The following is a 26,837-nucleotide window of genomic DNA, read 5'->3' as shown; positions in this document are numbered from 1 at the left end:
CAGTGTAATAACTTTTAGTGTTATAAGAATGTCAGTTATGAAAACATGACCACTGTACAATTTTAGAACATTTTCCATCTCCCTTTTCCCCCCAGGTCTTATGCAATCATTCATCTTTTTGTCTCTATGAATTTGCCTATTCTAGATATTACATATAAGATGCTATATTATCTTGCCATCCACATCTTTTTTATTTTTCCATTTGTTTTTAATTATTGTTCATTAATTAACAAAATAATGGATTTTATAAAACAGTGGATTTTATTATGACATTCTCAGTATTATAATGTACCTTTATCATATCCACCACTCCCTTAGCCTCTTTTTGCCCTTGCCTGCTGATCCCCTTCCTCTTCTCAAATAATCTGTGGTAGAACTGTCTATGTTTTTTGCTTGTGTGTGTGTGTGTGTATGTGTGTGTGTGTGGTTTAGATTTAGGATATGAGAAAAAATATGATATTTGTTTTTCTGATCTGGCTTATTTTCCTAAATGTGATGATCTAATATGATTTTGTCCTTTATAGCTGAGTAATATTCTATTGTGTGTATATGCCAGATTTTCTTTGTCCATTCATCTGTTAACAGGCCCTTAGGCTGATTCCACAGATTGGCTACTGTGAATAATGCTTCAATAAGATTGGGTATGTGGGTATCTCTGTTGTATGCATTTACTGATTGAATTCTATTGGGTATATACCCAAGGTGGCATAGCAGGATTATATGGTAGTTCTACTTTGAGTTTTATTAGGAGCCCCCATCCTGTCTCCATAGTGGCAGCCCTAATTTCCATTTCCATTAGCAGTATATAAAAATACTTCTTCCCCTTCTCCCCTATATACTGTATCCTCACTGTAAGGTCCACTTCTGGATGGCGCGCAGACTCCACCCTCCTCACAGGAAAATCTCTGCCCAGTACCTAGGCAACTGGCACACCTGGAAGAGGTCACATCTGGATTCAATGTGGCCACACTTCCCCTCCCCCACCTCCTTCCCCGCACCTACCTAGATATAGCATAGCCCAGGGCCAGATGCTCTCTTTCCCAGGTCTTTTCCCTGATGCCTGGACTGTCAACATGGCCTGGTGCCAGCCGGAATGATGAATAAACCTACCCCTTACCTGAATACCACGTGCGTGGTGCTGCTCTTACTCGGCTGCCTCTTCTTAAAAACCTAACACTCACTAACGTTTGGTTTTTGTTTTCTTGATGGCAGCAATTCTGATTTGGAGCGAGGTGGAAGCCCATTGTAGTTTAGACTTGCATTTTCCTAATGGCCAAAGATGTTAAACATTTTATTGTATTAGGCATTTGTACTTCTTTTGAGAACTTTACAACTCATTTACTTACTTACTGATTGGAATATTTGTTCTTTTGGTGTTTATTTATTTTTTGAGTTCTTTATATATTCTAGATATTATTCTCCTGCCAGATAATTAAGTATCAAAGATTTTTCTCCCAATCTGTAAGTTATCTCTTTGTTTTTTCATTGTTCATTTGACTGAACAGAAGCTTTCATCAGATTTCAACAGAAGCTTACATCAATTTGATGTAAGCCTATTTTTCTCAATTCTTGATGCTATTTCCTGAGCATTCAGAGTCTTATTCATACAAGGTGTTACCTATGCCTACATTTTTGAGCATTTTTCCCGTATTTTCCTCTAATAATTTCAGTTTCAGGCCCTACACTTAGATTTTCTTTATCTATTTTGAATTATTTTTTAAGTGAGAGACAAGGCTGGATATCCAGTCTTGCCAAAGCCATTTATGAAGTATCAAAACTGGAATATTGGTGACTCATGTCTATATTCCTAGCTACTCACAAAGCAGGATCTGAGGATAGAGGTTCAAAGCCAGCCCAGGCAGGAAAGTTTATGAGACTCTTATCTCTGATTAACCACCAAGAAGCAGGAAATGGCAATGTGGCTCAAAGTGGTAGAGTACTAGCTTTGAACACAAAAGCTTAGGGACAGTGCCCAAACCCTGAGTTCAAGCCCTAGGACCTACACACACACACACACACACACACACACACACACACACACACACACACACACACACACACACACACACACACACACACACACACACACACACACACACACACACACACACACACACACACACACACAATATATATATATATATATATATATATATATACACACATATATAATGTTTTATCAAATCCATAGTAGCTGTGTGGGTTTATTGTATTCCATTGGTTTAATGTGTCCATTTTAGTGCCAGTTTCATGATGTTTTTGTTACTTTGGCTCTGTAATATACTCCAAAATCAGGTATTATGATAGGTACAGTGTTGCTCTTTTTCCTTAGCATTGTTTTTAGTTACTTGGTGTGAACATCTTCTTTGGTTCACCATGTCTCCAAATTCATTCATGTTGCAGCATTTATCTATATTTTATTTCTTTTTATTGCTGAACATTCTGTTGAATGGATATATTATACTTTATCAGTTACCAGTTGATGGACATTTGAGTTATTCCCAGTGTTTGGCTATTATGAATAATATTGCTTTGAAACTTCACATATTTTTTGTGTGAATGTATATTTTAATTTATATTGGGGTGTGCATAAATTATCTAATTTCGGTTTTCATTTTCACATTCTCTCATTGTTGGATTAGATTTTGCATCCCATTCCAGCCAACTCAAGGCTATTGATACATGTTCCATGACCCTTCTTTTTTTTTTCAACAGTAGAGCGTCCATCCACACATTGAGACTAGACTTCTATGCAAGCTTTAGTACTTTTGAAAACACAAATGTTGCGAAAATGAAATGTCTCCTGCTTTTATTTGCCTGTTCATCCTGACTCATCAGCCTTTTGTAATTCTGCACAGATATTAAGGGGTGACATCAAAGACATTGTCCTTCCAAGCCTGGTGCTGGTGGCTCACACCTGTAATCCCAGCTACTCAGGAAGCTGAGGTCTGAGAATTGTGGTTTGAAGCCAGCCCAGGCAAGGAAGACCTTGAGACTCTCATCTCTAATTAACCATCCAAAAAATGGAAGCAGAGCTGTGGCTCAAAGTGGTAGAGCACTAGCCTTGATCAACAAAGCTCAGGGACAGTGCCTGAGCCCTGAGTTCAAGCTCTACAACAAACACAAAAGAGAGGGAGGGAGGGGGGAAAGAGAGAGAAAGAAAAGAGAAGAGAAAAATGTCTTTCCAAACACAAGAACAAGACAGGACTTTCTATTTTTCTTTTCTAGCCACTGGCATACCCTTTATTGTAGTGCATCTTTGGTAATGGTATTATGCTTAAAAAGAGTTGCCAAGCCACCTAACAGAAACAGAAAATGCCCAAGGTTTTCCTGGATGTTGATTGAATTCTTGCCACAGTCCAGTAAGAAGTTCCCTGAAGAGCAAGGTAATGAATGCTACCAAGGTCCAGAAGTGCCTCCAGACATATCAGCTGCCTGCCACAGAGCCCTGAAAGGCCTACAGTGGAGCAAGGCTCCCAGGCTGAGCTGTGCTCCTGGCCAGGAAGTGGCATTGGAGGCCAAGTGGCTTCTTCACATTCTGCCTTCAGGGAGGAAAGGCCTTGGCTTTGTGCATTTTAAAGTAGCTCAGGCAATAAAACAGCAGAGGGGACAATTAGAGCTGCAGGTGCTGACTAGAGATGTTGCTTCTTTTTCCCCCAGATTAAAAATAAATTTGTCCTGACAAAAGCAGTTTGTATTTATGGTAGGAAAAAGAAAAAAAGGAAAAAAAATAGTGAAAAAAAATCTGTGGAACCTTCAATCCTGCTGACTATAGATTACCTTTGTTAATGTCTTGGTAGTTTTACTTCTAGATCATTTTCAGTGAACAATCCCACATATATTCAATAAAATGTAGAGCCCTGGTGCTTTGAAGCTCACCTTTCCCTTCATAATGTTATGGATATCTTTACATATTGAGATGTGGCCATGCTGTTTTGCATTGACCAGCTGCCCCCATCACTTAGGACAGACTTTAGTGCAGTATCTTGTTTGTGTTGCATTTTTCTCTGTCTCCAGTGAGGGAAACTGAGGTTGAGGGTAGGTTTGGGAAAACTTGTGAACATTCAGCCAGCCAGCAGGGCTTGTGACTATGACCACCACGAAGGCATTTCACTACTCTGCGAATATGTACAGTGTTGGCTAGGTTTGTTCCTGTACTCAGATGAGGCAAATCCAGGGACATTTCTGGTCAATTTTAGGTAGATAAGTTGTGTAGGTTACTTCAAATCACAACACATGGCCTTAAGTTCATAAAGGGTCCCAATTTGATCATATGCAATAGGGGAAACTCAATTTCATCCCAAAGGTCAGAATCCTACACTGCTGCTGAGGCCCACTTCACACAGGAAGCCTGAAGCCAGCGGAGGAGGGCGGGAGGCCCTTCTCTTCCTCTCCATGTGCTTTCCACTTACTTAGCCGTTGTTCAACGGTTTTATTTTCTTCCTCTTAATTAGCCATATTTCCAGGTCTTCTGAAAATAGAGCCAGCCAGGACATGTAGGAACAGCCAGTCTGTTCTCAGCCCCTCTGTCCCAGGACAGTCCCTGCTCTGTGGGCTGGACTCTGAATGGTGAGTGAGTGCTTTCTTCAGAGATTCCCAATGCTGGGGACAGCCTACCAGCATTTTTATTCTGTGGGCTTTAACACTTTTGTTTGCACCTTGAGATAGCCCTACAGGAAGGACCTACGTGGAAGCTTATGCCTTTGGGTGGTCAACACACCTCACCAGTACAGGGTACCTCATCAGCTCACTTAGTAGTCACTGGCCTTGCTCATCATGGCCTTTTGAGCTCTCAGGATGGTTGATCCCCCCCTCCCCTACCATGGTGTCCACTAGCTATAAGAAATCATGTCACCTGTGCTTGCATTCCAGTGGTGGGAAGCAGGCAGTAAAGAGCCAGACAAGGAGACACCATGTCAGGGGTAGCAGCTACATCAAAAAGAATGCCCAGAGAAGCAAAGGAACTCAGAGGCAGGCAAAACACTCTGCTGTGCTGGGCATGGTGGTTCATACCTGCAATTCCCGCACCTAAAAGGCTGAAACAGGAGGATCATGAGTTAGAGACCAGCCTAGGGTTAGTGACATCCTATCTCAAAATAACAGCAAAAAATAAAACAGTCCTCTGCTAAGGATCATTTAGGGTAAGACCCAATTCTATGGGTCTGGGTGGGACTGCGGATGGCTAGGAGGAAGGAGCAGATCTGCTTCTTTCTGCACACTCCTCTGAAGCCAGCTGCTCACACAGGCACACTTCTACACATCCACAAATGTCACGTTAATGCTTTTGACTTTTATTTCGTGACTATTTCCAAAGAATTTCATGCAAGGACCCATCAGATGCAATGAAAATGTTTCCAGTATGTTCTTAAAGCAGAATTCCCAAGTTTGCTCTAAGCTATGTATGATTTTTAACTTCTCCTTGAAGCTACAGTTTCCATTTTAAAAAGCAAAGAGGAACCTGCGGACCCAGATTGTTTAGAATTTCGGGTGCCCAGATGTTTGGAAAAGGTTAAATATTTTACCTCCACAGCAGTTGGCTTCCCAGGAATTCCTAGGGAGGATATTGTTTCTATTGAAGAAAAAAAATGACAATGTAACTGCCATTTTGAAGCCTCTACATGACAGATGTGTAGAGTATAGAAATCTATGTATTATTGAATAATTCTTTTTAATATGCTCAAGAATAAGCAATTTGTAAGCCTGTTTACGTTCCTGCCATCTGGGTGCATTCTGTTACCCATCTGTTTCGTGTAATTATGTAATTATCAATATAAGGGAAGAATAGGTGATATAATTAACAAGAAAAACTGATCCACACTGAAGAGTAAAAATGACAAGCATCTGTTGAATGGCTTTTTGTCACTCTCCCTTCATTGTTAACTGTTCTTTTTTCCTTTCATATCCTTCAGGAGAGCTGTTTTTGTCAGTATGTGTGTTCCTGTTTTTATTTCTCTCTCTCTCTCTCTCCCTCTCCCTCCTCCCCCTTGCTCTTCCCTCTCCCTCCCACTAACTCTCTCTCCCCTACCCCACATGTAGAAGGATTTAAAAGTATTCCAGGAGCTAACATAACCTTGAAAGAAATGAGCAAATCCTTTGTGTCATGCATTGATTCTCTCCCTATGGGAGAACCTTTACAGTTATTTCAAAAAGATGAAATGTATATATTGAGAACTGTAGGATAACTTTAATTAATGACAGGTGTGAGGGCAGGTTGAGTGTGTAGCCCTTTCAGAGAATATTTGTTCATAAGAAAAAATTCCCATACTTAATGCTTTTGTTTTAACATCAAGGCTCAAGCAATCTATGTTATTTTAAAGTAGGAGGAAGTCCCAGTGGGTTGGGTTCATGTCCACATAATCCTTGAAGTATATCCTTATATCATGGAGACTTGTGGGCACATAGATGGAACTCAGGCCATGTGTTTCCTCTTGGTCAAACTGGCCTCCCCCCTGCTTAGGACAGCCGTTCAGGGCAGTGGTCACCCATTACCCTGTAAGTGTGTAGGTATGTATCCCTGGGGCAGGGTGGAGTGGGATCACAATGATCTCCATCACTAACTCCCAAACCCTGCTGTCAATCCCTAAACTTAGTTCTCCAAAGGATGGATACTCCCCATTGAATCTCTCTCCAACTACCAAGGGAAGCCATTCTTGCAAATGCAGGTTGACAAGACACACTTAGAAAAGGAAGGCAATTCCCCAGACCTGTTTAGAGGAAAGTCACTATTAGAGATTAAGGCAAAGATTCTTTCTTTTCTTTCCCTTCCTTCCTTCCTTCCTTCCTTCTCTCTTTCTTTCTTTCTTTCTTTCTTTCTTTCTTTCTTTCTTTCTTTCTTTCTTTCTTTCTTTCTTTTCTTTCTTTCTTTCTTTCTTTCTTTCTTTCTTTCTTTCTTTCTTTCTTTCTTTCTTTCGGTATTGGTCTTGGGTCTTAAACTTAGTTTTTGCTCAAGGCTCATGCTTTACCACTTGAGCCACAGCTCTACTTCTAGCTTTATTTTGGTGGTTAATTGAAGATAAAAGTCTCACTCTCCTGCCCAGGCTGACTTTGAACTACAGTCCTCAGTTCTCAGCCTCCTGAGTAGCTAGGATTACAGGCATGAGCCCCACTGACATCTGGTTAAAGGTAGGAATTGTGTGTGTGTGTGTGTGTGTGTGTGTGTGTGTGTGTGTGTGTGTGTGTGTGTGTAAGTCCAAGACTAGGACTCAAACTCTGTACCTGATGCTTTTGCTCATTGACCAGCACTCTTCCACTAAGACATGCCTCCAACCCAAAGCAAGAATTCTTGATACTTCTTCAGTGCAGGACTTACATCAAACCTTCTGCTGTGTTTGGAAGATAATCTCACTCCCAACAGAGGTCTTGCGTCTCTCAAATCTGTGCTTGGCAGGTGAAAAAGTAGTTGAGACAGAGACAGAGAGACCCCCATGAATTGTATACACTACAAAGGCTTCTTAAAGCAGTAACTCTAACCAAGGAATTAGTGTTCACTGACACACTGGCATAGAATTAAACTTCTGTTAGAAACTTGGATGGAAATCTTATATAATTACTTCCTGATTTCTACACAGAACATTCATATTCTCTTCCTCTTCCTTCTCTCTCACCCCCTATGTATCATCTACCATCTGTCATCATCTGTGTATATACTGCCTATCACCTATCTAGTCCACCCCCAGAAAATACTACACACTCATAATAGGGTTCACTCTTCCCTTTTGCTAGGTGGCAGTTTTTTTTAATCTTGAAATTGTGTTGTCTTGAGGATCCATCTTCCTCTTGGAATCTTGTGACAGTCCCTTAAGGGTCATGGTCTCATCCTAGCTTTGCTTCTGATTAGCTTCCCAAAGGGTAGCCACTGACTCCTCCACCTCCACTGCCCCATGCCCAGCAAGCAAGTAAGTAATCAGTTCCCAGCAAGGTTTCTCTTTGTTCCTTTGAATCAAACATTATTATTCTTTGCTTAATCCTCCCGAGAGTCTGAAGCCATCTTCCACCTATCTGTATTTTTAATTATTTCCTTAGATTTTCTTTGTTAAAGCAATGGATGCCCATGAACAAGCATATAGAAGAAAATTACTGCCATGCTATAGAAGAGTATTTTAAAGGAATAAGACTGGGGACAATGTGCCTAGTTTTCTCAGGGGATTTTGTTGGTTTTGACTTTACATTTGTTTTCTTAATCCAAAATTAAAATTATTTAATTACAACCATAACTGACTAATCCATTAAGGATTGTAAAGGAAAGAGTACCATTTGATTCTTGAAGATCCTTTCTTTTGCCATTTTTGGATTTGAAAAGGTTTTAATGATCATTTTTCTCACAAAACATTACAGTCACAATGTTCAGTGTTTTGGTAACAAAAGAACTCAGTGATTGTTCCTCAAGAGAAATTTTTATTATAAAAGATCTAATTACATATGTATGTTTCTCTTTCTGTATATATATATATATATATGTATATGTGTGTGTGTATATATATATATATATATATATATATATATATATATATATATATATATATATATAGTCATGCTCAACTAAAATAAACAAATGAAAAAAATCCTGATGTTCTATACTGAACCACACAAAAAAATCATTAAAGCTTTGACTAAATGGTTTTCCTTTAACCCTCAAAAGTGGCATTAATTTTTCAAGTGGTAACTGTTGCTTAAGATGCTATTGTGCCTGTGTGATAAATGTTTAATGATTTGGTAGTACATGCATGGCTTAAAATCCATTATTTATTGCACCTTTGCTTGCCTGGCAAAGGTGACGATTTTATAGCCCCAGCAGTCATGCAAACACATTTATACCAAACTGATGACTGATAATAAATTTCCTTACTGTAAATGTCAGTGGGTTTCATGTGTTGCTGACATTACATCTTGTTTGGAAGCCAAATGCTACACAGTTATGGGAAGTGGCAGATGGTATCATTAACACGAATGCTGGGACTGTTTACCACTGACATGCGTGTGAGAAATTAAAAGTATGTGACCTATCTTTACACCAGAGCGTGATGTCAGCGGTGAACAGGTGTTAATTACCACGCAATATGCTTACTTACTTTTATCCCATGCCAGAGAGATTTTAGGGGAGGTTTTTGTTTTTGTTTGGTTTGTTGTTGGTTTTTTTTTTTGTAAAATAGTTTGTGTTTGAATATATACAGAATGAGCAAAAGACATTTTCCTGAGGACTCTTGGTTTTGCATCTGGATTCTCAGACTCCCTGAAAGTCACAGCTGCTGTTACATGAGGGTTACCCTAACCCCCCAGCTTAGCAATCCTGCTCAGGTCAGGACATCTAGACCTCAGGAATCCTTTTGTGCTAATCAGTTACAGCAGTATTGTTATGGCTGTTTGCTTGTATTATGTGTTTGTTTATTTAACTTCAGACATGGTAAGTTCTATTTTGGGAAAGTTTCCATGAAGAGTATGGACGTGGTGCTTTTTAAGTGCTGTCAAAAATCATCAGGCATTGATTCAAAGAAAAGAGTGGCGATTTTTCTGAAGCAAATTCTTTCATTTAGGGGCTCCTGGTTTCATAAGAATTCACAGCAGGACTAAGACTTTTATTTTCTCTGATTGGATGTGAAATATCTGAATGACTAAGATCAGTCTCACACATTGTACGAAACTGTATCCCTAACTCTGTTCAGCAGTGGCCACTCCCATTTATTGTATTTCAGCCGCCTTCTTGTTGAGAGTTCTGCTTAGCTGTCTGCCAAGCTCTTTTCATTTCAATTTAAAAAGAAGGTGGATTTGTTTTATTCCTCCCTCCCAAGTCCCTCACTTGAACCAAGAGGCAGTTCCATTGATTCTGTCCAAATTCCTTTGAACTTTGTTTGTAGTCTTAGCATACTCTGTAGGAATTTTCAGAAAGGCTTATTCTTTCAAAACATTCATTGTGCACTGCTTTTACAATAGCTAGAGTGAGTCCTTTGGTGCACAGAATTTTAAAGTCATGTGAAAGAGAATACAAACCATTGTTTGCATTGAGATGAAAGAGATATGTCTAATTTCTTTAGAGTGAATCAAAGATACAATTGTATGTCAACAGAATGACTGAAGCTGATTGAAAACCAAACCATGTGCACAGAGGCACACATTAGACGTTAAGAATTGAGTCACACATGTCAGCTTGCATACTTGACATGTAAAGTGTGTTGAAAATATCGAGGAGCCAAGTTGTGCCTTGAAACAGTACTCACTGGGACAGAAGTTCTCAGAAAAGTGAGTTTTCATCCATTACTACATTGTCCTAAAATTAACAGGAAGCTTAAACCAGTAGTACACAGAACCACTTATCTGACCTGAGCCAAAAGAGGTTACTCCCTGGGGGAATAGTTACCTAGTACTATATTGGCTAATGGGATGTGGCTCCTTGGACTCAGCTAGTCATCAGCCATCCCTCCCCTCTTCTGTCCTAACCTTTGACTCCATCCCTTGTGTCCCCTTCGATAGCTGCTTCCTCCACTGCCTATGAACCACCATTCCTCCTCCTTCATTCAAATCTGCTCCCCGGACATTGTCTGCAAACCATCTATAGAGATTGACCTGTCACTCAATACAAGGTGTCACTCCAAACCTTCGCCTTGGTTTATTTTTTTTTTTTTGGTCTCGTTTAGAATGTTCTAGCCCTTCTAAATCCAGCTGAGCTGACTTTCCCAGCCATTTTAGAGCAGCCTCAGTGACTCCACAGCTTCCTGGCAAAATCCAGAAACTGCCTTGCTTAGCATGACATAAGAACTATGACCAAAATGAGCTTATTCCTATAATCCACTACATTTAGGTTCATTTGTTACACAGTAAATAGCTTCACAATACACTGAATTCATCATATGTACTGCATTTTTAAAATACGTACTCCTTTTTTTTTTTTTTTTTTTTTTTGGTCTACTTGTTCTCATCAAGTGAGAATTCCTTCAAAGCAGAAACTATGCCTACCTCAGCACTTAGCCTAGTGCTTAGCACATGGTAGATGCGTGAATCTGTTGAATTAAGCTCCATGTTAATGGGTTTGGTTTGTTTCTGGTGATACTGGGATATGAACTCAGGATCTCACACTTGGCTAGGCTAATGTAATACCACTGAGCCACACTTCCAGGCCTATTTTTCACTGGCAATTTTTAGGATAGGGTTTCTCTTTCTACTGGATGCTTGCCTGAACCTCCACTCACCTTAGGCTTACTGTCATTAAGGGAGCACAGGTGTGTGCCAATGCATCATGTGCTAAAAGTCTGAAGATAGAATTTCAAAATACTGAAAGGTTATCCCAGCAGCCTCAGAATCACTCCACCTACACTCTTGCCTTTTCTACCAAGTTAGACTATCGTAGTTACCAGCATTAAATTACACATATCAGCCCTCACGGAGCTGCGCATGCGAAAATTCCACTTTACCAAACTGAAACCTAGGATGTTGACTACTGAGTTCAGACTTCTGGAAAAATCAGAAGAGAGATGATAATCAGATCCTATTAGGTCAACAACACCTTGCCTATATTCCTATAAAGAAAATAACAGAAAAGACCTATTTTAGGTCAACCTTAAGAGAAGCAAGAGGGATTAGAAATTATTTCATTTACTAGAAATGCTAAGCCCAGAGATCAGAGACTTTCATGGAGGTTTGGTGGGTAGATCATCTAGTGAGCACTGAAAGCTCCAGGCCGTTCTCCATGTGCCTGACTTCTTCCTGGTATCATAAACTGGTAATCTAGCAAGCAAACGTTTTCAGAATTCTGTGAGCCACTCTAGGAAAAAACCTCAAACCTGAGCAGGAAAATCTGCAGTTTGCAGGCAGTTGATCAGAACAGTCATCAGCCTACACTGATGGCTTGGGTGAGGAACGGGCTTGTGAGACTGTGCCCAGGTACACAGTATCAGCACTGGTATGGATGGACTCTGGGATACCTGGTTGGTGTCTAGGAGGAGGTGGATATGGGAGAAATCAACACCTTTGGGATTAGAAGTGTTCTATGTGAGAAAATGTGGGGAAAAAATTAAAAGCTGGAGAGTGTTTTTGTTTTGTTTTTCTTTTAATGCACTTTATATGGAAGGACAACTTTCCTTCTTCCATATCAACAGGAAAATGGCATCATTTTGGAAGGGAACTATTTAATAGAAAGTATGCCTTCTATTATTTTTGAGGTATTAGAGACGTGTGAAACCATTTCCTCATAGCTATCCTCTCCTATAGGGATATTGAAATTGAAAGTAATTAAGTGGCCAGATGTTAAACTACTATGATTGATTGGTTGCAGTATTGGTAGACAGGAACTCTGCCACCTGAGCCATACCCCAGCCCTTTTTGCTCTTTATTTTCTGTTTTTTGTTTGTTTGTTTGTTTGAGTTTGATGTTTTTGTTGTTATCCTTGTTGTTTTGCCAGTCCTAGAGCTTGAACTCAGGGCCTGGTTGCTGTCCCCGAGCTTCTTTTGCTCAAGGCTAGCACTCTACCACTTGAATAATAGCACCACTTCCAGATTTTTTTCTGAGTAGTTTATTGGAGTTAAGAGTCTCACAGACTTTCCTGCTCAAGCAATCCTGTCATCAGCCTCCTGAGTAGCTAGGATTACAGGCATGAGTCACTGGCACCAGGCTTTCTTAGTTTTGGGGTTTTGGTCTTCTTGTTTATGCCTTCCACATAACTGGCATGATAGGCTCATACCACCATGACCAGCTTGTTGGTTGAGATGAGGGTCTAACTTTTTCACTGAGCCTGGCCAAGTTTTTGTTTTGGTAGTACTAGGAACTGAACACAGGACCTGATGTTTGCCAGGCAGATTTACTACCACTTGCACCATGCCTTCAGCTCATTTTTGTTATTTTCAAGCTAGCATCTCACTTTATGCCCAGGCCACCATGTTGCTAACTTCCTACTTGTGCTTCCTCATGTTGCTGGGCTGAGAACTGTGTGCCTCTGAACACAGCCATTGTCCTTTCCCCGTGGCTGGTATAAAAGACACATACCCCTGTGCCCAGGCATTGGTTGAAATGGAATCTCACAAACTTCTTTTTCCTCAACTGAGACTAGCCTCAGACTGTGCTCCCTATCCCCTCTATCTCAGATCCTTAGTAGCTAGGATTACAGTCTTGAGCCACCATGCCTGGTTAAAGTTTTTGTGTTTTAGCAGTTCATAGGTAATGTAGCAGTAGCTTGTGCAGTTAGAATGATATAGAAGTCAGTTATTGGTTCTGTAAGTCATTTCCTTGCTATGGATTTGCCTCATTGCTGACTTTCTCTGTATGCTCAGCCCAGAGAAATGATTTCTGCTGAGTGTAACTAACACTAAATTGAAAAATGATGCCAAGAGTGCCCACTAGCTGACATTCCCTAGGAAGGATCCCATTGGAGTCTTATAGAAGCTCAGAGGGTAATTCTAAGCGCTTGGCACTAATCAAGTGGGAAAGGAGGTATACAGAGCTATTAAAGGTTATCTTGATATACATGCTAATATGCTGTATATTGGGGATTGATGCATTTCAGTCTCTGAAAAGCCAACTGTGGATCTTCCTAACACCAAATAGACCATAGTTTCAGTGATTATACCAGATACTTCTTTAAGGCTGCTGTTTAATTGAAAACAAATGAAATAGCCATCTCATCATGAATATACCTTTATTTTTGTGCCAATAAGAAAAAAATGTGGCCAATTACGCTATGATACAATGTCTAAATGGAAGTCCTGAACAGAATATGAATTAGTCATGTAAGTCATTACTTTGAAATTCCTCTCATCTATTCAGAATAGGGAGGCAATTTATGTTCTTTTCAAATGCATTATTTGTGGATGATGGGAAAATATTTTGCATGTGTCTCAGTAACAAAATGCAATATGGCTTCATCTACTTTAGAGTATCATCTTTTATTTGCTCCTGAAAAGCACTCAATAGTTGCACTGCAAGAAAACATGGAATTGCTATCATTCCTCCAATGACTAGTATTTTCTCCACTAATGTTAAATTTGTTCCCTGCTGCTCAGTTTCTGGGCCTTTACGGGAACAAAGTAAGTGCTTATTTCAATGCCAAATCATACTCTACTCTTTTTTGAAGACATTGTTAAGACCAGCTATTCTCAACACAGATTTTACACACAGGGCACATGGGCACATGGGCTCCCTTAAAGTGATAACAGTGACCAGCCATAGCTATGTCACCCATGATCAAGTCAAGAGAACCATGTTACCATGTTGCTAAGGTGCCATTGACTGTAAAGTTGGTCTCAGGAATGCTAAGCTGGAAAAAAACAGCATGCAAACTAGAATTCATGAAATCTACTAAGGTAACTCAATTCAATTTCTAAAACAGTTTTTCTGTGTTTAAGAAGTTACAAGTAAAAAGTGAATTACTAAAAACAAAAAAAAAGTTACAAGTAGAGTGATCAACAGTCTTTATTAGTAACTTAATTTTTTTAATATTTGAAAAGGGGTAATGGCCAGCTGGTAAGTAGAGATGAAGGAATTGGGCCACATGGAGTTTTTTGCTTTGTTTGTTTTGTATGGGTCCCGGGCATTATTCCTGAGTTTTTGCATCTTAAGACTAGTTTTCTAGTACTTGAGCCACATCTCCACTTCCTGCTTTTTGTTGGAGATAAGTCTTATAGACTTCCCTGACAAGGCTAACTTTGAACCATAATCCTAAAATCTCAGCCTCTTGAGTAGTTATGATTCCAGATGTGAGCCATTGGCATCTTTGTTGTTGTTTTAAGGTTTAAGAAACTATTGCAGAAAACACGAGTTGATGTCCAAATATCCACTCCTTCCGTCATTGTAACTACTAGGGCCTCAATTTTATTCAAGGCAATAATGTGTTCAATGATGACAATTCATTTCCAAGCCTGCCTTCATAACCTGTATGACCATGAGACTAGATTTGGACACTTAGCTAGGACTCTGGGAAAGCTGACCAAGGAGAATGATTTAAAAGAGGCCATTATTTTTTCTTCTTTTCTTCCTTTCTGCTGCCTGGGATAGAGATATAATGTCTACATCACCAGAAGCTATCTTATAGATGAAGGTGTTGCAGTAAAAGGACAAAGTTATACAGGTAGAAGCCTAGATTGCTGATCTATTGATGGTATTTGCCTCAGCCTAGGGCTATATAGGTCCAGATCCCTTGTCTTCCATTCTGTTTAAGCTGTAATATTGAGGGTTTCCAGTTGTTTACAGCATAGTCTCCAACCATAATGAGTGCAGGAACTTTTTTTTTAAGTGAGGATTCAATCTATGTGTGAGAATGCCATAAGAATGAGTTTCTTCTTTTGGCTGGTATAATGTAAGGGTCATAAAGGGATTGAAGATATGATAGTTCCTTAAAGAAATAATTCATTGTGGGTACTATTACTAGTAGTTTTGCAGAAGCAAAATGAGCCCTCCATCCACTTTCTGATAATTGAATAGGGGCTTCAAGTGTGCCTGGTGATGTGACAGTGAGTGACTGTGGCCCATCTGTAGTCTATTTTGAGTGTAATCTTTCTAGTTTTTTCATTGATTTTTCTTGGTGCTGATACTGGGCTTAAACCCAGGTTCTATGCACTGTCCCTTAAGTTTTTTACTTAAGACTGATTCTCTCCCAAGATAAGTATTCAAATGTTTTTTTTCTTTCATGCAATTGTTTCTAACATATTTATAAGATGATTTCTATGTTGCTTTGTATGTCCCTCCCCAATGGTATAACCCCTGCTTTCACTGTATTTGATGTTGGTATAATTTGTGGAGGCGAAGGGCAAAAACAAATTGTTTAACTAGTGATACAGGTGGACCCAATGCAACAATGAGATGTACAAGTCAGTTATGTCGAAAAACGAACTTTACAACTTTGATGGGGGGGAAGATCAGGAGGGGGGAGGTAGGGGGAGTATGGGAAGGGATGGGAAGGGGAAACAAAGAGGAGGCAACAATGCTTGATAAGAAATGTACTCGTTATCTTGCCCATGTAATTGTAACCCCTCTGTATGGTATTCCAACAACAACAACAAAAAGACTGGTTCTCTACCCCTTGAGCCATAGCTCTACTTTCAGCTTTATGCTGAATAATTGGAGATGAGTCTCACAGACTTTTCTTCCTGGGCTGTTTCTGAACCATGATCCTCACATCTCAGCCTCCGGAGTAGCTAGGATTACAAAGTGTGAACTACGGTGCCCAGCTGCTCTTTCTAGCCAGGGTGTCCTCAAGATTCAGTCTGAACATTTGCTAGAACATTTGCATTTTTCTGAAGAGCTAGAGCTACAAAATTGTTAGGGGTTCTTACTTCCCTCAAACAAGAGAAAAGTTAAGATAATCCTTCATAAAATAAGGGTCAAAATTACAACATTGTCACGGCAGACTTCCTTTACTCTATCAAAGGTGTTAGACTCTTATCTACTTTTGAAGCTTCTAAATAATTTCAGTAGAAATACTTTTTTACACAGCATTTTATGTTCGTAGAAAGTATTTCTAACTAATTGGTTCTGAATGTCTGTACCACACTACCTCTTGTTTATTTGGTAAGTATTGCAATACTCTTCCCCAGAGAGAGATCCACTTGTGAACTTTGAACCCTGCACTGACATTTGTAGTACTGTCAATCTGTCATCATTGGCTGTGCTCAAATTAGGAACATAGAGGGCTTCTCAAAGAGAAAAGAGAGAATGGAAAACATAACAGAAAAAAATTACATATATAAAGCAAAAGTAGACTTATTAAGGATTTCAGAAATCTCATTCCTAATGGGCTTGAATCTCTCCATCCTCTGTTTCCATTGAGCAGACAGAGCTCCCTTTGAAGTCTTTGGAAGCTTTCTGTAAGAAAAAAAATACACATGGGTGTGAGCTGAAAATTGAGCTCATTGTTTTGCCCTTTTAAAAGGTGTTTTTCAAAGATTTGCCTTTCATATTGTAGATGGGAGAGAGGATGTGCAATTTTGCCTTATGTAACATCTTTGCCTGAAAAGCTCAAAGTATTTGTAGACATTTTTATAATGAATAGTTCCCCTGTTTGCCTGCTGAGGAAGACAGAGGTTGGTGTAATTTATTTCCATTTTATGCCTAAGGAAACTGATACTTAAGGAAAAGAAGCTCAAAATCTCAACCAGTACTAGAATTAAGAAACAAGCCGAAATCTCACCACCAGACTAATGACTCCCAGTCTGATGATCTCAGAAGTCAATGATAACCTCCAACAGAAATATTTTCATTTTTTAAAAAACATCGATATTGTAATATTTCATGTTAGTGTGAACTTTGCATCTATTATGTGAAATCATTTGTATTTGTTTCAGCTGCTTGTTAGCTTACTGGCCTATTTGTAGCTTTAGTTACTTCTGATTTGAGATCTGTCCTTGCAGTTTACTTTCAATAATACTTTTCTTGTCATTATAACTTACTTTAAGAGCTGATTAAAATCCTAACCAAACATACAAGCACAGAATTCAGAGAAAAGGACATGATGTCTGTATCTCAAAGACATATCTTTCTTTACATCTATTATGGTAAAAGTGCATTTGACCTATTTGAAAAAAATGATTGTAAAGGTAATATACATAGGGGTTACAGTTACATGAGTCAGGTAACGAGTACATTCCCTTTTGAACAGTGTCACCCCTTCACTCATTCCTGGTTTTTCTTCTCCCAACTTCCCTCCCCCCCAAAGTTGTATAGTCCATTTCCAACATAGTGTCTAGTGGGTTTACTGCTAAATTGCTTCACCCTTTGTCCCACTGTTTCTGTGCTTCCCCTTCTTCTCCCTAAATCAGATAAACTTATATACAAGACAAAGGATACAGAAATCAAAATAGCAACAGAAGGGAATAAACCAAATAGAAAAGGAAAGAAGAAAAGAGGGAAAAAAGAACTTTAAGGAGTATAATTTTTTTTAAAAAACCCTCTTACTTCCATTTCTTGGAGTTCATTTCAATAAGCATCATTTTATCCAGTTTATATTATCTTATCTAATGCCCCACAACTGACAAAAAAAAAAGAGTATTCTCCTTTGTTTTCACTGTGTGAATATGTAGATTTCTGTTTAATTAATCATGTCCAGGTGTAATTATTTGTCTTTTACTATCCATTGGGTTTACTTGTCGATTTATAGGCACATTCTAGTTACTACAAATGAGGGAAATCAGCTGGGTGCTGGTGGCTCACACCTGTAATCCCAGCTACTCAGTAAGCTGAGATCATAGTTCGAAGCAAGCCTGGTCAGAAAAGTCCCCAGGACTCTTATCTCCAATTAACCACTTAAAAACTGGAAGTTTAGCTGTGGCTCAAGTGATAGAGTGCTAGGCTTTGAGCATAAAGTGGCTCAGGGACAGTACCCAGGCCCTGAGTTCAAGCCCCAAAACTGACAAAAAAAAAAAAATTAAGGAAACAATGTAGCCTATGCTTCTTTGGGTCTGGTTCACTTCACTTAGTATAATTTTTTCCAAGTCTTTCCATTTCCTAACAAATGGGGCAATGTCATTCTTTCTGATAGAAGCATAGAATTCCATTGTATATATATATATATATATATATATATATATATATATATATATATACACCACATTTTCTTGATCCATTCATCCACTGAGGGTCATCTGGGTTGATTTCATATTTTGACTATGATAAACAATGCTGCAATGAACATGGTCATGCTGGTGGATTTAGCCTGGTTTGCGGTCAATTGGATAGTGCCCAGAAGTAGGATTGCTGGCTCATAGGGAAGATCTATGTTTAGTCTTTTGAGGAATCTCCATATTGCTTTCCAGAGTGTTTGAACAAGTTTACATTTCCACCAACAGTGTAGTAGTGTTCCATTTGGGCCACATCCCCTCCAGCATCTGTTCTTGTTAGTTTTTTGATAATGACTATTCTAGGTAGGGTGAGATAGAATCTCAATGTTGTTTTGATTTGCATTTATTTTGTGGCCAGAGATGTTGAACATCTCTTCGTGTGTCTATTTGCCATTCTTATTTCTTCTTCAGAGAAGTCTCTCTTTAAGTCTTTAGCCCATTTATTACTTGGGCTATTGTTTCTTTGAGGATTGGTTTTGGGGAGTTTTAATTTTTGAGCTCTGAGTATATTTTACATATGAGGCTCTTGTCTGATGCATAGCTATTAAAGATCTTCCATTCCTTTCTATTTATCTTGCTAGCTATGTACTTTGCTATGCAGAAGCTCTTCAGTTTGATGCAATCACATTTATCTAGTCTTTCTTTGATTTATTGTGATTCTGGATCTTTACTTAAGAAGTTTTGACCTGTGCCAAGTAGCCTTAGTGTTTCCCCTATTCCTTCCTATACTATTTTCAGGATATCTGCTCTTATATTGAAGTCTTTGATCCAGTTGGAGATGATTCTGGTGCAGGGTGATATATAAGCATTTAACTTCAGTTTCTGCACATGTATAGCCAATTCTGCCAGCACCATTTGTTTTGGGTTTTTTTTTTTTGGGGGGGGGTCCGGTTGTGGGGCCTGAACTCTGGGCCTGGGCGCTGTCCCTCAGCTCTTTAGCTCAAGGCTAGCACTCTACCACTTGAGCCACAGCGCCACTTCCGGCTTTTTTCTTTTTGCTTATGTGGTGCTGAGGAATCGAACCCAGGGCCTCAGGCATGCAAGGCAAGCACTCTATCACTGAGCCACCTTCCCAGCCCCTGCCAGCACCATTTGTTGAAGAGGCCATCTTTCTTCCATCCTGTGTTTTTGGCTTCCTAACAAATATTAGGTTTCTATAGGTCTGGGAGTTCATTTCTAGGTCTTCCATTATATTCCATTTTGACCTATTTTTTGTTTGTTTGTTTGAACTCAGGGCCTGGGCACTGCCCCTGAGCTCTTTTTGCTCAAGGCTAGCATTCTACCACTTGGAGCCACAGCACCAATTCTGGTTTTCTGGTGGTTAATTGGAGATAAGAGTCCCATGGAGACTTTTCTTCCCAAGTGGACTTTGAACCAAGATCTGATCTCAGCCTCCTGAGTGTCTAGGATTACAGTGTGAGTCACCAGTATCCATCCATTTTGACCTATTTTTATACATATAGAACAGGTAACAAAGTTCCTAAAGTTCACTGCCCTGTATGTAAGTTCTCTTCACAGCTGTACATGAGTCAGGGCATAAAGATCAACATTTTACCAACAACTTATCAAATTTAATCCAAACAGTTCTAGATAATTCTAAATCATTCATTGGATAATTTAGGCAACTGGAAAAATAACCAGCTAAAATAATAGTAGAAATTATGATAACACCATTAAAATGAGGCTCATTAAATGCAAAGTTAAAGTATGTCTTCTCTCACAATTTGCGAAATACCCCAAAGCATATGGCAGATTGTATTCTAATAAAACAAGTGCCTCAAAAAAAAGCAAAAACATTGTTCTTGACCTCAAGGAGCAAACAAGTCTAGTTGGAACATTACAGACAAAGAAAGAAAGAAATGCAACCCCAAACTCCACCCAGAGCTAATTTCTCACATGTCTAGTCTTCTGTTCCCTCAAAGGAAATGATCAACAAAGGTAAAAGCTTAAATGCTCCCTCATTTCTATTCACACATCCCTCATATGAACCATACTCCACTACCATCTGATCTGTGCTGTCTGTTTGCTTGGGAATCATGGTACTCCTTTCTTCCCCTAGCCCCAAGATCATTTCTAGACTTCCCTAATAGAATCTTACTTATCATTGCTTTCCTCTCCCTAGGGATGGAATTAGTATTTTAAAAACTTTAACTCTTACAAGTACTCCCAGAACATTTTGTATGTGATCATTTTAGAATGTTGGTGTTTGGCAGTTACTTCAACGTAAGGTTTATATTCTAAAGTCACTACAAGAGTCAGCATCAAATTTTAAAGAACTTTTTTTTAACTTTTAAAAGTCAAGTTCTGCACCCTTTCTTGCTGAGGTGTGGCTTGATGTCTACATTGGAAATAATCCTTTCACTGAAATGCTAACTTAAGGTCATTAGAAAAATAGAATGATTGGGAGGTAAGGGACTGACTTCTGATCCATATTCTCATGGATGGTAAACAGCTTACACTTCCCTCAAATCTGCCTATCAACAGATAGGGCTTTTATTTTTATAAAATAAAGGAAATCAGCCCCCAAACTGGATCTCTTTTGCAGGCACATTTTTTGTTAGATGTTCAGAAAAAAAAAAAAAAGACAGCTTAGCATGATTAGAGGGTCTTCTGGTCCTGCTTTTCTTTTCCATGAAACCCTGAAATCCAAAGAAACACCAAGGAAGGGAAATATTCTTCATTCATTAAAAAAAAATCTGTGTTTCTTGCTCAAGGTTAAAATAAACCCCCTATAAAGCAATATAAGCAATCTTAAAAGGTTTCTAGGCTGGGTAATTTTGGGGGATGCTTTTTGGGGTTTTTTGGGTGTTTCTTTTGAGGAATTTAAAAACCATACTTAGTAATTTTTAAGGTGATTCTTTTTTCAGGTCAAAAGATTTCATCATACCTAATAATGGATATGTTTTTTTAAAAACCTGAGCACGAAATTGGGTTTACTGTGCATCATTGGGATGCCAGCTCACACTCCTGACACACCCACCATCATCCATACTGATCGCTAACTCTTGACACCCTGGGGCCAATTTATGTTTTTAGCCGTTAGAAAGGTGATTTCTGAGGCCTGGCAGCTGTTGGTATTAAAGCTATTGTGTGGGAAACAAAAGCCATTCTGTTCTGTTCCCCAGCTGCCTTTGTATCCTTGATACTGGAGCTGTTTCATAAATGAGGTATAATTCTTTACCAGGGAATTTCATTACTGCCATGTTTCAATACCAGCTTACATTTCCAACAGAAGAGAGGAATGTCTGAGCGTACCTTGCTTGTGGAAGGAAGCTTGCTTTCTGACCTCCATTAAGATGCATGCATTTAAATTTTGCTAATTAGACTTGCAATTAGATGCTATCATAACAACATATATTCTGAACCAAAAGTCAAGACTGGCTAAGGTGAATTTGTCTTTGAAACTAAGCAGAGCACAGTACACATAGACCATTGTGAACTAGATATTTTGCACAGTCCTTTATTAATCTGTCCTGGAGATTTTTTGGACAGACTGTGAGAACTGACATTTGTTTGGAGGATGTGCACTCATTCATTATTTTGATTTAAAAAATTATTAATCTAGGAAGTTTTCAGTTGCATATTTAAAAAAAAAACTAGCCTAAACTACCTAGGAAATACAACAAAACTCATTATTCTTCTCATTCTCATCCTTCCCAAGGCTTTGTCCTTTGCTGTCTAACTTTATTTCCCCACTGCATAGATATTGAGCTCTTCCCTTTGATTTGCTATGGCTACCTGTAAGAAGCCATATTTCATCTACCCTTTATTCACCTCTACCATTGCCTTGAGAAGAACTTGCCTTGGTTCTTTCTCATTAAGAACAAGAAATGAGGGGCTGGGAAGGTGGCTCAGTGGTAGAGCGCTTGCTTTGCATGCATGACGCCCTGGGTTCTATTTCTCAGCACCACGTAAGCAAAAAGAAAAAAGCCAGAAGTGGCTCTGTGGCTCAAGTGGTAGAGCGCTAGCCTTGAGCTGAAGAGCTGAGGGACAGCTCCCAGGCCTAGAGTTCAGGCCCCACGACTGGACCCAAAAAAAAGAAAAAAAAGAACAAGAAATGACACAGGGTAGTGCGCCTATATGCAGCCAGTATCAGCTGACTTCCAACTGACCTAGGTTCACAAGCAAGAGTAAGCTGTACACCTGTAATCCTAACTACTCAGGAGGCTGAGATCTGAAGATTGGGGTTTGAAGGCAGCCCCACCAGGAAAGTCTGTGAGACTTTTATTTTTTACAATAACTTAATTATTGTTAGAAAGTAAAATGAATATGGTAAATGGATTCATCAGGATGTGGCCATTCCCATAATAGCATTCAGGAATTCCTGTTTTCTGTGAGACTTTTATCTGTAATTAAACCACCAAAAAACTGGAAGTGGAGCTAAGGCTTGAATGGTAGAATACAAGCCTCAAGCAGTAAAGCTCAGGCTCTGAATTCAAGTCCAAAACTACAATGAATGGACCTGAATTCAGGTCCAAAACAACAATGAAAAGAATAAGGACAATTGTGTTAAGTAAGTGTATTTTAGATTTGTTTGTTAAGCAGCACTATAGTGACAATGTCTGACTGATGTGTATTGCCTATATAACTGAACCAGTTCAAAGGTAAACTTTGAAAGGAATTCCTATCCTCTCTCTTTATAATTATCTTGTGGCTTCAATTCAAAGTCAGTTTTCTTCTTGGTGCCAGGATAACTGTCGTCATTTCAGGCTTTGCCTCAATACCTCATGTCATCCAGACAACAAGGCAAGTTCTAGACTTCACTTTGATTAAGCCAGCATAAGTCACATGTCCATCCTGACAATCTTTGAGCAAGGAGGGCTAGATTATATGACTCGGCTCTGTCAATCAAAGTCCCCTCTTGAAGACAGGAGTGAACCCATTCTTCCAGAATCCATGATATGCCAAATTAAAGGTGGGAATGGGGAGTAAAATAGATGCTTTGAGGTAATGTTAGTTATGGGGCAGTCTAAAATCTCCCAAGGCATTTTTCCCCACCTCTATTTGCTAGGCTATCTAGAGTTCTCTATGTTAGATATAATCTAGTGAATAGCAAGGCATTAGGCCACATCCATGGCACCTAAGCACTGGAAAGTGAGTGGAAACCTAGTTTAAGTAGTGGGAAAACAACAATGCAGTGGGTAACAATGTTCATGAGAAATGTACCTTACTCGTGTAAATGCAACACCTCTGTACAGCATCTTTACAATAAAATAAAATTTAAAATAACATAAAATAAATAAGACTACCATTAGGGACAGCGCCCAGGCCCAGAGTTCAGGCCCCACGACCGGACCCCAAAAAAAAAAAAAAAAAAAAAATAAGACTACCATTATCCTTTGGACTCCTAGAATCTCAGGTGTTTGAAATGAAAAGTAAGGAAATGGAAAGACTTGGAAAAAATCGTATTAAGTGAAGTAAGCTAGACCCAAAGAAACATGGGCTCCATGGTTTCCCTCATTTATAATAATTAGTATATGTCTAGGATAGTCCCTAGCAGAGGATCACAATAGCTCAATAGCTCTTTACATATGACCATATAAAGTGATACTAATGACACGAACTCTAAGATATGGAAACGAGGGTTATTTTGTTGTATCTTTTTGTTTTTTTTTAATGTACTATATAAAGTTATGTTTTTATTCTTTCATTTTTTTCCTTTGGTTTATCCTCTGTTGTCACTGTTTTTGATTTTGGTATTATGTGTCTTGTATATACGTTTATCTGATTTGGGGAAGAGAAGGGGAACAACAAAATGGTGAGACAAAGAACAAAGGGTGGACCAATACAACAGCAATACTCACAAGACACTATGTTGGAAATGAACTTTACAACTTGGGGGAGAGGGGAGTTGGGGGGAAGAAAAGAGAATGAGGGAGGGGGTAACAATGTTCGACAAGAAATATACTCATTACCTTACGAATGTAACTGTAACCCTTCTGACATCACTCCTACAATAAAATTAAATTAAAAAAAGAAAAAGTAGATCAAACCTAGTAGAATGTGGAGACTTCTGATCTAGAGAGTGAATGGTCATGTTAATGCTGATAGAAAGGTAATGGGTGTTCCACTGATTTAGGCCTCCTTTGTTTCTAATGAATTACTGTCCAGTGCTTTAATTTTGTTATTGTCAGACACCAAATACAATGTATTGAATAAATGAATTAAAAAATAGAACCAAGATCTTTTAATGATACTCCCACTCAACCACCACACACCTCCTTGTAAACCTTGTTGGTGAATGCTCCCACAGCAGCCTCTGAAGGAATGTAAACCAAATGAGCAACTAACTCAGTCCTTTTGGCAAACACAGACAGTAAAGGTTCTCAATTACTGTCTGTGCATCTGAGTCCTCCTTGTTGAATGGTAAGATTGAATGACCCTTATATTCAACACATTTCTATAATTCAGGAAATGTTTTATCATTCAACTAATACTATTAATCACCTGCTGTCCACTGGTGCTAATAAGTAGAAGTGAATAAGAAAGAATATTTGTCTTCAAATAATCAACCAGCATAATTCAGCTTTTCACTCATAAATTTAAGAAACTTGGGACATTCTAGGAAAGACTTAGGATCTTTCATGGAACTATAATTCCCAAGGAGTTGCTTGGCTATAGTCTTGTAGGATTATTTACCTTGCCAAGTTCTTCTAGGTTTATGTGAAAAATCTCTCAGCAGTAAGACAAAAACATCCAAATTAACCATTGTTTGTTACTTAGCCTTGATGTCAGATATATTGTTATAGTCTTACCTTGATTGTGTGTGTGTGTGTGTGTGTGTGTGTGTGTGTGTGTGTGTGTGTGTGTGTGTGTGTGTGTGTGTGTGTGTGTGTGTGTGTGTGTGTAATGATGGAACCCAAGGCCATCCCATGCTAGGTAAATGCTCTACCACTGACCAGACCTTACAGTGATTTCTAAGAGATACCATTACTTCACTATGTCTATTTCATGAGTATTATTAGGTTTGATTAGCAAACCTAATAATAAAGTTATATGAAATAATTCCTCATAATCTGCCTGGGGGTTCTGAAACAGCTACACTTTCCTCACCTCTCTTCTCTTTGAATTGTTCTTCCAGTCGGCTTATGCCTTGTACCATACCAACAGAAAATTAACATTGGAACCTAAAATAACTGTCAACGCCAGGATTGTTGTGGTTGGTGCCTCCAGTGTTGGAATCTCCTTTCTAGAGACATTGGTATTTTGGTGAGTTGTTTTACTTCAAAGATTTGTTCTTTTAAAAAATAATAATAAAACTTCTCTTGTTATACCTCGAGAGAGGCCCTTGAGAGAAAAGTCCGAGTTCTTCTGCCACCCCCTGCCCATATACTCTGACTATGTAGATTAATGAATCAGAGTAGTAGTGTCAATCGGGGAAAGCAAACTGTAGAGCCCCCACATCAAATCTGGCTTGTCACCTTCTCTTGTGAATAAGGAAAGCCCTATTGGAACACAGCCACATTCACTTTTATAATCTGTGGCTGTTTTCATGCTACAGTGGCAGATTTGAGCGGCAGTAACAGGCCACATGACCCAAAATGACTCTGACAGGCACCATCTGATCCTTTCCAGCAAAAGTTTGCTGGTCCTATTCTACACAACTCAGTCATATTGTTTTTTTGTCACATCCATTGTTCAGGACCACACAAGAAAAGTTGGTTACTGTTAAAAAGTACAGACTCTTATAGGCAAGTGGGAGATGGGAACATGCAGCCCACTGAAGCTGAGTTATCAGTCCTGGGAGCTCTTAGAGAGGAGTAGGAGAGAGAAAAGTCTGGAAGAAACAACCTCTGAGTGCTTAGACCTGGTTTATATAGAGACAAATTAACTCCAAAAGGTGACCCTCCTCATCTGGCATAACATTAACTAGAAACTAAGGAAGAGAACTGATTTTTTTTCATTTTCTAGCCAATTTGTTCAATCAGAACTCAGCCTTAGTTAACCAGAAATAAATTGCATGTCGTTATTGAAGTTAGCAACAGAGTTCACATGCTTAAATATTGTGGTTAGTTTGCAGTAATAACTCACTGCAAGAATGACATAATGAGAAGTACCATGGATGTTTATTTTGCTGGATCTGTCACACTGCATGAGAGTGCTTCCTCGCACTGATGGCTCCCTTCATTCCAGACTTCTGAATAGCAGGTCTTTATGCAGCTACTCTTGAATGATGAGTTAGTAGAATGGACTCGTGAAATTACGGGAGTTAAGAAATATTCATAAACAGGTCTTAAATCATAATTTGGCTGCATACATCATAATAACATTTTGGTCAACAATGAGCACATTAAGATATATGTATGC

At 39.0% G+C, this 26,837-nt stretch overlaps 1 protein-coding gene across 4 annotated transcripts in view; it reads left to right on the top strand.

The window, feature by feature from the left end:
• Nucleotides 1-26,837, top strand: part of Cfap61 (cilia and flagella associated protein 61) — a 236,683-nt gene that overhangs the window by 102,428 nt on the left and 107,418 nt on the right. For all 4 annotated transcript variants that reach the window (XR_011368711.1, XM_070006664.1, XM_070006665.1 and 1 more), the window contains exon 18: nucleotides 25,612-25,739. Coding sequence is in view for 3 of the 4 variants with exons in the window: in XM_070006664.1 (XP_069862765.1) it covers nucleotides 25,612-25,739 (128 nt within the window). In the remaining variant the exon portion in view is untranslated. The remainder of the gene's footprint in view (nucleotides 1-25,611; nucleotides 25,740-26,837) is intronic.

The sequence above is a fragment of the Dipodomys merriami genome, unplaced genomic scaffold (assembly GCF_024711535.1).
Source record: "Dipodomys merriami isolate MVZ:Mamm:240054 unplaced genomic scaffold, mDipMer1.0.p SCAF_7, whole genome shotgun sequence".
Classification (NCBI taxonomy): Eukaryota; Metazoa; Chordata; class Mammalia; order Rodentia; family Heteromyidae; genus Dipodomys; species Dipodomys merriami.
This window is presented reverse-complemented; position numbering and strand designations above follow the sequence as displayed.